Source organism: Gouania willdenowi, chromosome 7 (genome assembly GCF_900634775.1).
Source record: "Gouania willdenowi chromosome 7, fGouWil2.1, whole genome shotgun sequence".
NCBI classification, from domain to species: Eukaryota; Metazoa; Chordata; class Actinopteri; order Blenniiformes; family Gobiesocidae; genus Gouania; species Gouania willdenowi.
Window position 1 is genome coordinate 33941892 of NC_041050.1, and position 15282 is coordinate 33957173.

The following is a 15282-nucleotide window of genomic DNA, read 5'->3' on the forward strand; positions in this document are numbered from 1 at the left end:
AAAGGGGGCGGCCATGTTTCAATGTCAGCCAAATGATCATTAATAGAGTCAGTTATTGACTCAAAGTCTATAGTTTGGCAGCAGACTGTTCCCATTCTTCTCTGACCAAACATTTGATGCAAAAACATCTCAAAACCACAAATGTCCATTAAGTGACAGATGCAATGTCAACATTTGCTACATCTCAAGACTATACATTCCCAAACAGTTCTAAACACCAAACTGATGAGTCTAACCGGGCTGACAAATAAATATTTTCTAAAGCACAACAACAAACTAAATGGTTCCCAGGATTTCAGCACAAGCACTACACATTAACATTGATTCATTAAACCCTCAGCAATGAGTGAGAATCTCCTTTAATCCTCCAGGATGAACCTGTCTTCTATCACGCTGGGACGCGGTTAAAGATTTAAGATGTTGTTTATCTTGCCAGCCAGCAGGAAGCTTTTTTCCCACAATAGTTTACTGTTGTAGTGAGAAATTTAAAGACGTGATAAATTAATAATGTCTAGCATCACTTTTAAATCAGATAAGTCAGAAAGATGTTCACTTCTGGGAGAAAACATTTGAAAATTTGTACATGAGGGTTTTTGAGTATGCTGAATCTATTTTTAATGGGATCCACGCTGGCAAACCAACGGTTCCCACTCAAAATCAAGAAATCCAAGATGGCCACCAGATGGCAAAAGAATTGAAACATTGTTACGTTCATTTAAATAATAATCAGTTTAATTATTGTACATGTTGGCAAGTGTTGCAAAATAAACAAATAATCATCGGATTAATGCTTATGCATGCACCAGCATGACAATGGTTATAATCTTCTTGAGAAATAAATGAAAATAGATACATTTTAATTCAGGTTTTGATGGGGATTTAAATCAAATTGTTCACCCTTTTAAAGGCATTGTTGTCATACACAGTTGTGGCTGCAAAGAAATCACAATTTCACCAGTTCCTTGTGTAAAGCATTGTGGTAGCCATCTTATATCTTGCTCTGGAGGCGATTTACAGTATTTTAAGCTATTTCATGACAATCATTGTCCCCAAAAACCTACGTTTTTCCACAAAGATCATGTTTCTACGTCTAACGGAACCAAAGTTATGGTAAGATTGAAATTCGCAATACGGAAAGCGGCCATTTTGGATCTTGCTCTGAGTACAATTTACGGTATTTTAAGATATATTATTGAATTCCTTGGCCCTGAAAATCTATAATTAATGAGGTCATGCTTCTATGTCAAACAGAACCAAAGTTATGACAAAATATCCAAATTTTGGATTTCTTTATTTGGAGTGGGAATCATTGGTTTGCCAGCGTGGATTACATTAAAAATGAATTCAGCATACTCAAAAAAATCCCATGTACAAATTGTTATGCTTTCTTCCAGAAGTCAACATCTTAGCCTAATATTGCTACACATATGCTGGGCAAACTGGAAATACGAGAGAAAATTAAAGAGCCAGAGTGAATAGACATCCAACTTGTCTTTTTCTGAAGACTAATTTATACTGTACAATTTCCCTCATAGTTTTACCAGAAATACAATATATACTGGCAAGAAAGGAAACCCCATTTCCTAATAGATTTAAAAAACAAACAACCACAGAGACAATGAGGTCCAAGAACAAAATACCTCTGTCTTTGAGTCTAGCGGCGAGCCTGCTTCCTCACCCTGCAGGACAGGACAAGTCAGAGCATAGAATGTAAGAGGACAGCAGCGGCTAGAGCAGCAGAGTTAGTCATTTCAGCAGCAGAAAGATACAGGATTGTTTGTTAGTTGGCAAGTTACCAGCTTAGAAAAATGTGGTGAACTGGTGCGTAGGAGGGTCGGGGGGGAACTCATACTGAAAAGTTTTATTTGAACAATGAGAGTGGAGAGGAAATACAAGTTGTGGTATCACTTTACTTGAAGTTTTATACATAAGGCTGACGTTACGCTGTCATTAGCATGAGTGAGGTGTCATGAAGGTTGTCATTAAGTGTCATTTGCGAAATTATGACACCTTTGGAGCTATGTTTGCATTTTTTGGGTGAGGTGGAGTTAGATAGGGTTAGGGTAATGAAGGGTTAGGGTGGGGGTGTCAAATACAGATTTAAGGTTAAAGATTTAAGGCGGGAAAACAAGAAATTTCAACAATAATGTGCCCTAGTTTTTACTTCCAGGTATATATACAGTATATAATATATACAGAATTGATATGTATGTAATTAATTACCGGTACATATACAGTATATAAAAGACAGACAATATCCAAGCATTACATTTCCTTGATATTATGAACAATTATTCAATTAAGTAAAATAATTTGAGGAAATTTGCAGGATTTGGGGAAAAAAAGGTTTTTTTTCATCAATTTGATATGAAAACATGACTGCCATCATGTGACATAAGCATGAGAAATTTGTTAATTTATATCCATGTGTATTTGAATATTTTGGCTGAGATATCTATCTTTTTACTTTCTCCTGCGGACTGAATAAGATGCTCTACTATATTTTTTTTTACTTGTACATGAGTATTTTATGTATGACTTAGTTGTACTTGTACTTGAGTATAATTTCAATCAACAGTACTTCTACTTGGGTAGGATATATCAGTACTCTTTACACCTCTGCCAATCTCTTACCTTGAGCTCCAAGGCCTTGGTGGGTGTGGATGTCTCTGCTCCTGGATTCTGCCTTTGATCGTGAGCCTCGAGGTGCTCATTCTCCTGATCATCGTACTGATCTTGATCTTGGCCCTGATAGTGATACTGGTCGTGCTCAAAGTCTATACTGCCCTCTTGGTCGAGGTCTTCTCTGGACATGAACTGTGTCCGATCGCTGGAGCTTCGTTGGGACAGCTGGTCCATACTGTCACCCAGAGCTGAAGCTGGTCAAAATCCAAACATGCGCTCAGAAATTAGCAAGTTTAAAATAAACCTTTTTGTATTCCTACTTTAATTAACATCAAGGTTGGGGTCAACTTGATTTTTCAGGTACAATTGCCTTTTCAATAAGCCATTTTCAATTACGATTACAGTGACGAGCATTTTTTCCAATTACAATTAAATTACAATTCTTTTTTCATCCTCAGGAAGTCAATTATAATCATGTTCTCAATTACTAAAGTTCAATTACATCTAATCTATTGGTTACATTGTCAGTATTCCTAATCAATGAAAATATTGGTATGTATTAGTGTGGGCGTCTGAGCCTTTTTTGTGTCGGTATACCCCTAGATTTAAAAAAAAAAAGTTTTATGGTAAAATGTGGAAAACCTTGATATGAAACATATTTTAATAATTGTTAACTACATATGTGTAGAACTGTAACATGGTTCTCCAGTTTTGCATTAAATTATGATTGACATTTTTTTATAGAATTTTAATGGCAAATACAAAGTCAGTTATCTAAACTCAATTACAATTTAATTATGTTTATGACAGATGTTTTAATAAATAAATAAATAATAAATATGCCATAAATGTCATTATCAATTACACAATTACAATTATAATTGACCCCAACTCTGATTAAATATAACAGATTTCGTTGAAGGAAACTTGAACAACATTAGAATATGCATTGATTAAGTTTTTGTGCAGCTAGTATCAATAAAATGCCACAGAACACAGTCGTAGTGAACCGTTAAGTGAAATGTGGGATTGTTTCTTACCTCCATCAATGCTCCTAGGCAGCATGCAACGCTTGCTAACAGAGCGTTCAAACTGCGGGGCTGGCCTGTCAATCAAAACGCTGGCTTGTCTGGTCTGCGCTTGGGTTCGTCCACTGTAGCGGAACTTTGAGCCAATCACCAGGAAGCCCTTGGGAGGAGGCTCGGGTGATACCAGCCTGAAGCCAAGTTACGAAGGTTCAGTTACATAAACCCAAAGATGTGTAGTCAACATTTTGGAATTGGCTAAAAAGTACCACGGCAGCTTTTGTTCATGGGCCTGTTACAAAAAGCTTGTGAAAAATGAGATTTACTTTAATGACTAATTACTTAGAACAATGTTTCTTAAACTTTTTTGACTCAAGTACCCCTTTTCTGTTATTTGTGAATCCAAGTACCCCCTTTGTCTGACTACAACATTTTGCTCAGAATACTATGAAAAAACAACTATAGAGCATAATGATGGATGAGTGATAGAAACACATTTTAAATAATCTAATTTTGTAAATAAATGGAATGAAACAGTATTTAGTGCCTAATGAATAGAATTATTTCTATAGTTTTTATCAATTTTGGTCATCTCCTGCCACACCCCTTGTATATTCATTTCAGGTTCTCATCAAAATCATTTCCATCATCATTTTTTCACAAAAAATTCTAAACTCCATATTTTTATGCTTTAATTTGTTAATTTGCCACTCTCTCTTTCTTCCTCTCTCTCTCAAGTACCTCCTGTAGTGCCATCATGTACACCTACGGGTTACCCCACGTTACCTCCATTTGAGAAACACTGCCTTTTAAAATAAAATCAAATACATTTCTTTTGTTGTGGTGTTTCCAACAGAAACTGTGCTGAATCTAGATGAAGCCAAGCAACATAATGTGACAATATGGCAATTTTGGCTGGACTTCAACAGTGGAGCCAGGCGAGAAACACAAGCCAGTGACCTACTAACTGATAAAGGTTACACTGATAGACAGGGAGGGACACGTTTTTAGCACACTAATGTTATGTTTGTCCTACTCTGAAGTCTAGATCAGTAACTGAAGGATATAAAAGTACATTATCTAACCTGGATTTAGAGGAAAATTATTTTTAAGAAATTTAATTAATAGGTTTGACAGGTTGGTGGAGATAACGAATGATTTTTGAGTCCTGAATAAGTACAAAGTTTCATCTCTTCATCAGTTGAATTTCGCTATTGGCTGAGAATGGTGGTTTGTGACACTTTGATGGTTTCCTACGTCACAAACCACTTTTGGCCCCACCCATCCTATAAAAACTAGCACCTGTAAACTCTGCAATCTGTGGCGAGCAGGTTGGATTGAGAGAATTGTGAATAGAGAGCTATAGTGTCTATTGAGTAGGTACTGTAGGTACCATGGCACAGATTGTTCTTGGAGATTCTACAGTATAGACTGGGTGCGTCTTAGCTGCTCCAGGAGCCCCGCCCATAATCATAATATTTTGAATCTTCAGCCTTGACGCACTTTCGCCAAAACCTCAAAGTTTAGTTACTCTTTAAACAATTGGCTCCACTTGAGAGTTTGGGAGTTCTTGAGTTACCTGGAATAATTTCAAGCACCCAGTCTTCCTTATCATCATACACTGATGTAGGAAATAGAAATCCATAGAATGGGTACTGAATAGAAATATAATATATTGATATTATTAAAATCTAATATATTCTATTAAATTCTTCTGTTCTATAAGCCACATGTGTCAAACTCATCGCCTCGGGCCAAATCCGGACCTTTGGAGCATCCAATCCGGCCCGCAAGAGGAAGTGAGAGAAAACATGAATCATTGTGTAAATTAAACTCAATATTTTTTCAGGGGTTCACAGTGTTCCCGGTGCACTAATTGTTTATGTTAAACAGTTGGAAAAAACTCAAAATTTTAACAAAATCCTTCAATTTTCCACAAATTATTACATAATATTTCCCTTAAATAAATACAAATTAGTCACACAATTTAGGAAATTTTAAGTGTGAATTCTGTTGGGACTGATATCTGTCACTTATTGCTTGAATATTGTCAGTTTCTTACATGTTTTTGTACTTTATATCTACGTGGAAGTGCAAACTGGGGCACAATAATGTTGAAATTGAGCTCAAACAACTCCTGTATATGCTGATGTAGAATATAGATATTGGGTATAGTGGATATTGTTTCAACTTTGGAAGCAATAATTCTGAATTTAGAAACAAATTCTGCGGTACAGAATATGATTTTTTTTTTTACCCAATAAGTTGTAAAGAGTGGTCTAGTTTTTATTTAGGGTATCACTTGATAAGTACAGTGGTTATAACATGCAGGGAGGGATGGTTACAGTGCAGGGTCAATGTGTGAGTGAGTGGGAATCCTACCTGAAAAAGGTGTGGTGCTCAATGCAGACCTTCCATAATCGTTTCGAGGCCCGGTGGTTGGGCAGCTTAAAGCCTATGGTGCTCTCAAACTGTTCATACTGAGTATAGCAGTGAAGGTGGGGTGGGGGTGCGGGGAGAGTAGGTGAAGAAGAAGAAAAAAAAATATGTGAGTAAAGCAAGTGTGGGAAAATATGGAGGGATGACAGTGGGATGAATTGCGTTTCCTCCACAGCACTGAGAAAAATCAATGTTTGTGTTTCGCTGCCTGCTGACATGTCAGTAGATTCTCCACCTCCAAAAATCATAGATGAATTTCACGTTCTTGCACATATAGTCCATCAACAAGAAACGCTTTCAAGCAAACAGAAAACAACCAGTCTAACACTAAGAAGAAACCATCTTTTCTTTACACAATTTAATAACAGGTTAAAAATATATAACACAATGACCACCCCAAAAGCAATTATGAGAAAGATAGAAGAAATATTCAATCTATTTGCATATAAAGATATGAGGGTATTTTATTCTAATTATGAAGTGTTCAAATTCAGTGAAACAGCAGATATAGAATACAAAAAATGTTATATATGTGTATAAATATATACAAATACTGTACATACTGTATATGAACAATCACTGCAGTGAATAAGGTAATTTATAATAATATGAACTGATTGATTTTGATAGTGTTAATTAATATTGTTGAAATTCTAGGATAGTATGGTACTAATAGATAATAATAGAAACAATAAAGATTATGTCAAGGATTATAGCTTTGATTAAAATATGATTACACAACAATACAATAATAACTGAGTGAATAATCTCCATAAATAGTACAAATAATGTGAAGGGATCAAATACTTGGTGATTATCATTGACGATGGGTATTAGTAATCGTTAGAAAATAATTAATATAAATGTTAAATCATAAACACCAATATAATGTATGTTTACATGTTTTCAGATTCTGATAATACTGTGATGTCAAAATGTACTTAAATAATTTTCTCTTGTTGATGTTATTTGTATGTTTGTAATGATAAATGAATATAAAGCTTTCTTGATTTGACCTACTCCTTTTTTAGCTTTCATTACCTTGTAATGATGTATCTTGTGTTTAAAAAAAAAAGAAAAAAAATTAATGTGAATTGCTCAAATAAACTAAACTAAAACAAACTAAACTAAACACAGTGGATACCAATTAATGAGTGATTATCATGATAATTTTAGAAAGTAGAACCAGAGCAAGACTATTATGGCTCTAAACCCTGCAAAATCAAATCCTTGGGGGGAAATCTATAATCCTCAAGATTGAATTATCAAACTTTAGTCATCATGAAAAAAATAGAACGGGATGAGACAAAAAACAAGAGCTCTAAAATTGATTTTGAAGGATAGCGTCTCCAAAGTGCTATAAATAATACCAGCAAGAATACTGACACAAAAGCTGACACATCTCAGATGTAGCACTTTTATCAAACAATTAATTGGCTATTTATGTGTGTTGGGAAGGAAAAAGTAGAAGCAATAATCCAGGGTTGAGAACCAGAAAATATAAATAATATATACGCTTTTGGTATAAATGAGCCTTTATCGTGAAAACCATTGACGTGATCTGGTTCTATTGTGGTGAAGTTGTGTTTGCAATAAATATTTGTTGTGTAATCTCTGACTACATGACTTAAGTTGTTAATAAAAAATGTCCTGTACCTCTCCAGGACGTATTTTGATGTAAAAGTTGCTTCTTTTGTAAGAGATCTTGAGTATCTTTGGCCAGGCAAAGCGGTTGATCCTCAGGCGATCTCGATAGATGAGCAGACCATTGGCACTCACACCCAACATGATATCTATACCCTCTGAATCCTGATCAGACAAAGGGAACAGAAGGACCTCAGGTGATGTGCTTTAAAAACATGTGCCAGAGAACTGAGGAGAATATTTCTATACCTTAGCGTGATGTAGGTCCACTCCATACATAGACAGCTTCTTGGCATTTTCAAGAAAGTTCACCTCTGCATCAGCTGGACTCATACCCCTAAAGTGCAAATGCCATTCCTCATTTCTCTTTGGTTTGCTCACATTTATTCCACAAACCATAACTTCTCATTTTGACAAGAAATGCCATATTCTCTGACCTGTAGTTGTGGTGCAGCTCCATGACCCGTTCTTCAAGCTCTCGTGTCTGATTGGGGGCAAAGTGGAATTCGCTGACATAGTCCGGTCCATGTTCATCCGGGTCATAGTCGCCCAGTTCAGCCTGGACGGTGTATGAGCCCAATAGAGCGTGGGTGACAAATGAGCATGGGAGACGACCAGAGAGGATGTCGTCCCTCAGTTGTAGGCACAAGTAGTACCTGAAGATCAGATAGTGTCAACTGTTGCCTCATAAGCCACGACCACCATTAAGAGGAGGGTTTTGAGGAAGTTTTTCTGCTCGGTACTAAAATGTCAACCAATTCCGGGGTTTACGGGTAACACTTTACTTGGAATGTTATACATAAGGTGTCATTAAGTGTCGTTTGCTAAATTAGGACACCTTTTGCTAACTTATGACACCTTTGGAGCATTTTTTGGGTAAGGTGGAGAGATCTAGTGGGGTTAGTTAGGGTTAGGAGTAAGGGCAGTGGTGTCAAACTCATTATAGTTCAGGGGCCTGAACTGACCACAATCCCTCTTTTGATCCTCACCTAAAAGGAAGATGGTTCTACTACTGTAACAATGTTGAGTTAGATTGGGATCTACCTGGTGATGTCTTCGATGAGTACCGATGGGTCTGGAGGGTAAAACTTGACAGAAAATCCGAAAGTCCAGGGACCAACTTTGGACACAGCAACAAAAATACTCTGTAAGGAATCTGTTCATTCACACTGTATGCCTGTGGTTTATCTGTCATTATTTCTTACCTCGAATTTGCTTCTTTATCTCTTTGGAAGGATCCAGCCAATTCTGGTCAAACAAAAACAGAATGAACGCCTGAGAAATTTGACCTTAACACATGAATACACCGCCATTTAGGAAACTCTTTACGATTTAAGTGTTTTTAGTGTTAAGTGTTATAAAGCGCTGGTAGATATTTGGTTGCTTTGTGGTGCAACTGGTAGCATCACAGTCCCAAGTGTTCAAGTTCTGCACAGGACCTCCTTCTGCCCTCAAATTTTACGGTTGGATTCTGTAAGTTTGTTTCTTTTGTTTGTCTTCTTTTTTGTCCTTGTTTTCAATGAAATTATGTCCTGTCGTTGTTAAAATCAGGCAAAATTTAGTTTAATTTGGTAAAAAGAAAACAAGTGGTAGTAATTGGGCAAAAGTTTGCTTATTTGGATGAAAAGTGGCCCAAATAATTCCAATAAAGTACACAAAATGGAAAAGTGTCAAAAATGAACAAAAAAAAAAAAAAATGGTATTTATTTTTTGAAAAAAGTGTCGGGGCAAACATGGGACAAAAGAAGTAGCAAAATTGCCAAAGGAAATAGGTTAAAATGGGTTACATTATTTTATTATTGTTTTGATTTTTGTTCAAGTTTAGAATGATATGTTGTTGTTTTTTTCTGGAGTCTGCCTTATCTCTGCCTTTAGGTCCAAACTCCTCCTCTTTCCCCCTCCAATAAATTATTAAATCTCTCGACTTGATATCACCTGAACTTTCGTCGCTGAATTGTGGACCTTTAGCAGCCTTTTTATAAGGCCATGCTCTCCTATAGCTTAAAAGGTTAAAGGCCTCACACTCAGAACTCATTGGGTTAAACAGGCTTATGAGGGTGGCTGAAGTTTTATACAGAAATACTGATGTACTGTAAAAGTACAAATCCTCAACACATATACTGCACATCTACTTGTATGTAGTCAGATCACTTCAGAGCAGCAGAAGTTCCTTTTTTTTGTTAAAATACTGGTTCACATTTAGCAATAGCTACAATATTTCAACTCTAAATATAAAAATAAAAAGCCAACTAAGATTTTTGAGTAAACTGATCTGCAATCATTAGGCCTGATTCTCTTGCATTTTATTCTCTTTTTATATTTAAAATATGTATTGAACAATTTAATGGAACTCACGTTTTTAGGAAGGTGAATTATAAAGTTTTATGAATGTTTCTATGCTTGTATAAGAGCTCCACCCCTTTCAATAAACACAAACAATTTAAAACAAAGGCTAACAAACAAACAATTAAACTGTGATACGTATATGAGGAAAACAAATACATAAACAAAGTAAACAAAAATGTATATCGAAAAACAAATGACAATATTGAACAAAAGAAATACAAAGTCAAAACATATATACATATATATAAAAAAAAAATAAAAAAAACATATATACATATACATACACATGCGAATACAAACATACTAGTTTTAGAATGTGACATTTTTTATTGCACTAATGTTGATAGATTTAGTTTTTAACAGCGATCCAGAGACAGCAGATGAAAAATAGCCATTAGGCTAACTCTAGTACATTTACTGCGATGTTGATGAATGTACATTGTCCCTGTCAAATAAACAAAATACAAAATACAATTCAAACATTATTTTTCCTAAGTGAGTTACCTAAACGTGAGTATGTGTTTGTTCCTGTGTGTCTAACCTTGGAGATGTCGGTGTCTTGAAACGCAAGACCAAAGTAGTCTCGCTCCAACAAGTTCAGATGGCCACACACCATGTCCAGCAGGGTCTGGCCCTTGGCAAACTTCTGTCTCACACACACAGATAAACAACACACAGCATGAGGCAAGGCAGGGAACAAGTCATTTATAGGAAGAGCATGAAAACAGAGAGGAACCAGTGCTAGAAAGCTGCTGATATAGATATAAAGAGGAGGCTTTTAAGCCAATTCAGTTCTTTCTCTTTTTTATTTCTCCAATGAGAAAACAATCCGTTACCAGCGTTGGGCTCAACTATAATGATCATTATTTACAATTATGGCATAATTTTAATTGTAATCGTCATTCTAAAAATCTGTTGCTGTCGTAATCATAATTAAATTGCAATTGAATTCAGATAATTGACTTTGTAATTGTAACTGCCATGAAAATTCTATAAAAATTGTTAATTATAATTTAAAGCAAAAATGGGGAACCATGTTACAATTATATGTACAGTACTACACGTAGAGTATGTAGTTAACAATTATTAAAATATGTTTCATATCAAGCTTTCCCACATTTTACAAATAAAAAAATAATAATAATCGAGGAGAATAAAAGGCTCAGATGTCCACACCAAAAATATTAAAAACTTTTTTTTTATTAATTAGGAAATCTAACAAGGTAACCAATGGATAGGAAAGAAAATAGATGATAGATATTTGATTTTAGTGTATTTCACAGCTAATTTAGGACCAGTTATCATAAGAGATGCTAACAGAAAGCTAACACATGAGGAAGGTTAACTTTTCTTAGATTATTTATTTCAGGCTCACTAATTGTGATGAATTGTAATTGAACTTTAGTAGTTGAGAATGTAATTGCAATTGACTTTCTGAGGATAAGAAATTATTGTAATGTCATTATAATTGGAAAAAATGCTGGTCACTGTAATGATAATCAAATTGTAATTGAACATGCGTAATTGAAAACATAATTGTAACTAAAAAATGTAATTGACCCCAACCCTGTCCGATAACCTACTAAATGTTCATGAAACCAAAAAAGAAATGTGAAAAGATTCATTTGAATCCATCAGGCAAAATCAGTGTTTGACACTATGGTTGTGAACAGAACGACCAGACCACACCCTTTTTCCTTCTCCAACCTCTTTACGGCTTCTGTGGGTTGCGCAGCAAGCTTTAGCATAATGCAATTAACCTCCTCCGGGGTTTGTTTACACCACGCCAAATGTCTTATCTTATTAATGACTTTACTGCCTTTTTAACCCATCTTAACTGTCTGTCATCTAACATATTTTTTTTGAGTGATTTTAATATCCATATGGACAATCTAAACCATTCTTGCCATTGACAGTCTTGGTTTTCAGCAATATATTAACTTTCCAAATCACACTAAAGGACATACTCTGGACTTGCTCTGGTGTCTCTCCTGTCAATTACAGGGCTGTTGATCTCCCTATCTCTGACTACAAGCTTTTATCATTTAATGTTAACCTGCCACTATACAAAACCATCCTCCCACGAACCATTTCTTTTTGGAATATCAAGGACATTAATCTGAATACTTTCACATCTTGTATTAACAGTTTTCCTCATCCCATCAGCCACTCCACCCCTGACAACCTGGTTAATCATTACAATGACAGCCTTCATGATGTTCTCAATAACTCTACTTAAAGCAAAAGGTTGTCAATGCTTATATAAACACACTGTTCACAAGCAAATGTATCTCAACCATATCTCACACTACAAGGGCTGTATCCACCCATTACTCCAGTTGAATTCATTCACATACAGGCAATTCACAAGCCCTGTTCTCTGTACGCAGACGCGTCAATTAGGCCCCTGATACTCTTCCCTCGCACATGTACTCCACCACATTCTGAAATACCCTCATATCATTTTTTTACCATCAAAATCAATAATATTCATCAACACCTCCTTCCAAACCCAGCTCAGGAAACTTTGTCCTCAGTTCTCTTTTTCCCACCCTCTCAGCCACTCCCTGTTTTTACTTTACCTTCTGTCTGCGACATAACTGAACTCATTGCTAAATCTAAAATCTCAACCTGCCAGTTAGGGTGCTTTCACACATACAGTCCGGTGTACTTGGTGCGATTCAGGAGGTGAATCTGCAACATTTTTGCATTTTAATTTGCTCCGGTCCGCTTTCACGCATTCTATTCTATATACACAGGCAAAACGGTCGGTCTCCGATTGGACAAAATACTTCCACCTCCAATGCTGTGACGATGTGCCGCTGCCCTGTCACTACTGACAGTCGCGCCATATTTGGTCTCTCTTCCTATGTTTTCCAAAGGAAATCCTAAAACAATCCCCGCAGAAAAGTAATTAATAATAATTCAAATAACCCATAATCACAACCTGCGCTAATGCTCTACATAAACACAGATGACTCCGCTCCGTCTCCACCTGTCAGAGCTCAGAGCCGTCATGTCAACAGTAACTTACCAGTAAGGATGTGTAATGTGTAAAGATATGAGAATATATACGCAGAAAAAACAGAGTCGTCAAATGTGCAGCCATCACTGATCATGTGATCAGTTTGAGAAAACAGAGATGTGTGTGCTTACAAAGGTGACTCTGAAAATGGATGGATGAATGGATGGATAGACATGTGTGTTCCTGCTGGAGCACTGGGTTATGAATGTGTACTTGTGTCTGTTACGGGAGGCACACAGCGGCTGCTGCTGTGCTGTCATTGATGGAGTTGCTTCGTTACAATTGTGCTTCAATGTAAAGTCCTATGTTTGCTAGTGGTTGCTTTCTCACATGGTTAAAGACCGCACCATGCTTCACTTGAGCCGAACCCAGACCTACATTTTTCAGAGGACCAGAGTTTGCTTGTTTGCTCCGCACCAGTGTTTCAATGACCTTTCAAATATCGCAAAAAGCCCGGAGTATCCGAGGAAGCGAAGCATGGTGCAGAGTGAGGAGGCATGTGTGAAAGCACCCTTAGACCCTCTTCCAACTTTTCTCGTTAAAGCCTCTGTGTCCACTCTGGCTCTCCTCATTACATGCATTATACATTCCTTACTTACCAATGGAACTGTCCCTTCCTCATTAAAAACAGCTGCTGTCACACCAATACTCAAAAAACCTGATTCAGATCCCAATAATCTCAAAAACCTACAAACTATATCCAACCTGCCATTCTTCTGTAGATTACTCAAAAAAAAAAACGTTGCCTCACAGCTTCATACTCACATCTCCTGTAATAATCTTTATGAACAGTTCCAGTCTGGTTTCCGCCCACTCCTAGCACCGAAACAGCCCTACTCAAAATCACCAACGATCTCTGGCTGCTGATTCTGGTCTCCTTTCCATCCTCATCCTGCTTGATCTGAGTGCAGCCTTTGATACCATTCGACAGACTTCTCTCTGTTATCATTACACACACCGCCCTCAACTGGTTTAAATCTTACCTTTCAGGCCGCACTCAGTACATTCAACTAAAATCATTTACATCTCACCCACTCCCACCCGCTCTGTCCTGGGTCCCCTGCTTTTTTATCTTCTACTAACTCCCTCTGGGCCATATTTTTCATCATCACATCAATTTCCATTGCTATGCGGATGACACCCAGCTCTACATCTCCACCAAGCCTGATGTCTCACTTTCGCTTTTCTCCCTCACTCACTGCCTCACTGAAATAAACTCATGGTTCACATCCAACTTTCTGAAATTAAACAGTGATCAAACAGAAGTTTTATTAATCCATTTTAACCAAAGGTCAAGTGATAGGTCAGTCATTGGCCATGTTTAGGTCATGGGACTAAGAATAAAACTAACCCTAACCCTAAAAATTGTTGCGATATAGCGTTAGAACCTAACCCTAAGACATTACGTACGTGTACTTCGGTAAATGTACCAATAGCCCCAGGGGTTGTCCGTACGGCACCCATACAAATAGACACTTTCTTCTAAACCATTGATAACTCCTCCATCTCTCCTTCTCAACAGGTTAAGAGTCTGGATGTCATCCCCGACAGTACTCTATCATTCACTTCTCAAATCAATAACATCACACGGTCTGCATACTTTCACCTCCGCAATATAAACCGCCTCCGCTAATCTCTCACACTCATACTGTTGCCATACTCGGTCACAGTCTGGTCACCTCCCGTCTGGATTATTGTAATTCCCTCCTGTCCGGTCTTCCCAACAAAACCCTTCATAAACTTCAAATCGTCCAGAACTCAGCAACCAGGATCATCACCAGGACCCCCGTTACTCACCATATCACCATACCCGTCCCCCAGCAGCACCACTGGTGGGTACCCATATCACATTGCATACTTTACAAAATACTTCTACTCACTTTTAAGGCCATCCACAAGCCGGCTCCCTCATACCTCTCCAACCTCATCCACATTGCCACGCCCTCTCGCTCACTCAGATCATCCTCTTCCATCCACCTCAGTGTCCCTTCTGCGCGCCTCATCACCATGGGGAGCAGAGCTTTCAGTCGCTCTGCTCCCCAGCTCTAGAACTCACTCCCTCCTGACCTCCGAAACGCAGATTCACTCAGCACTTTCAAATCCCATCTCTACTGTTTTTTAACCTGTTTTTCTGTATGTGACTTTGGGTACCTTGAAAGGTCCCTTTAAATAAAATGT

General features: G+C 37.2%; 1 protein-coding gene across 1 annotated transcript in view; it reads right to left on the bottom strand.

Annotated features, from left to right (window-relative positions):
* Positions 1-15282, bottom strand: part of LOC114467164 (band 4.1-like protein 1) — a 63443-nt gene that overhangs the window by 12929 nt on the left and 35232 nt on the right. The window contains exons 4-13 of the mRNA XM_028453256.1: positions 10621-10725; positions 8939-8981; positions 8778-8853; positions 8171-8389; positions 7983-8070; positions 7746-7898; positions 6033-6130; positions 3666-3841; positions 2635-2879; positions 1641-1679 (exon numbers count right to left, since the gene is read on the bottom strand). Coding sequence (XP_028309057.1) covers positions 1641-1679; positions 2635-2879; positions 3666-3841; positions 6033-6130; positions 7746-7898; positions 7983-8070; positions 8171-8389; positions 8778-8853; positions 8939-8981; positions 10621-10725 — 1242 coding nt within the window. The remainder of the gene's footprint in view (positions 1-1640; positions 1680-2634; positions 2880-3665; positions 3842-6032; positions 6131-7745; positions 7899-7982; positions 8071-8170; positions 8390-8777; positions 8854-8938; positions 8982-10620; positions 10726-15282) is intronic.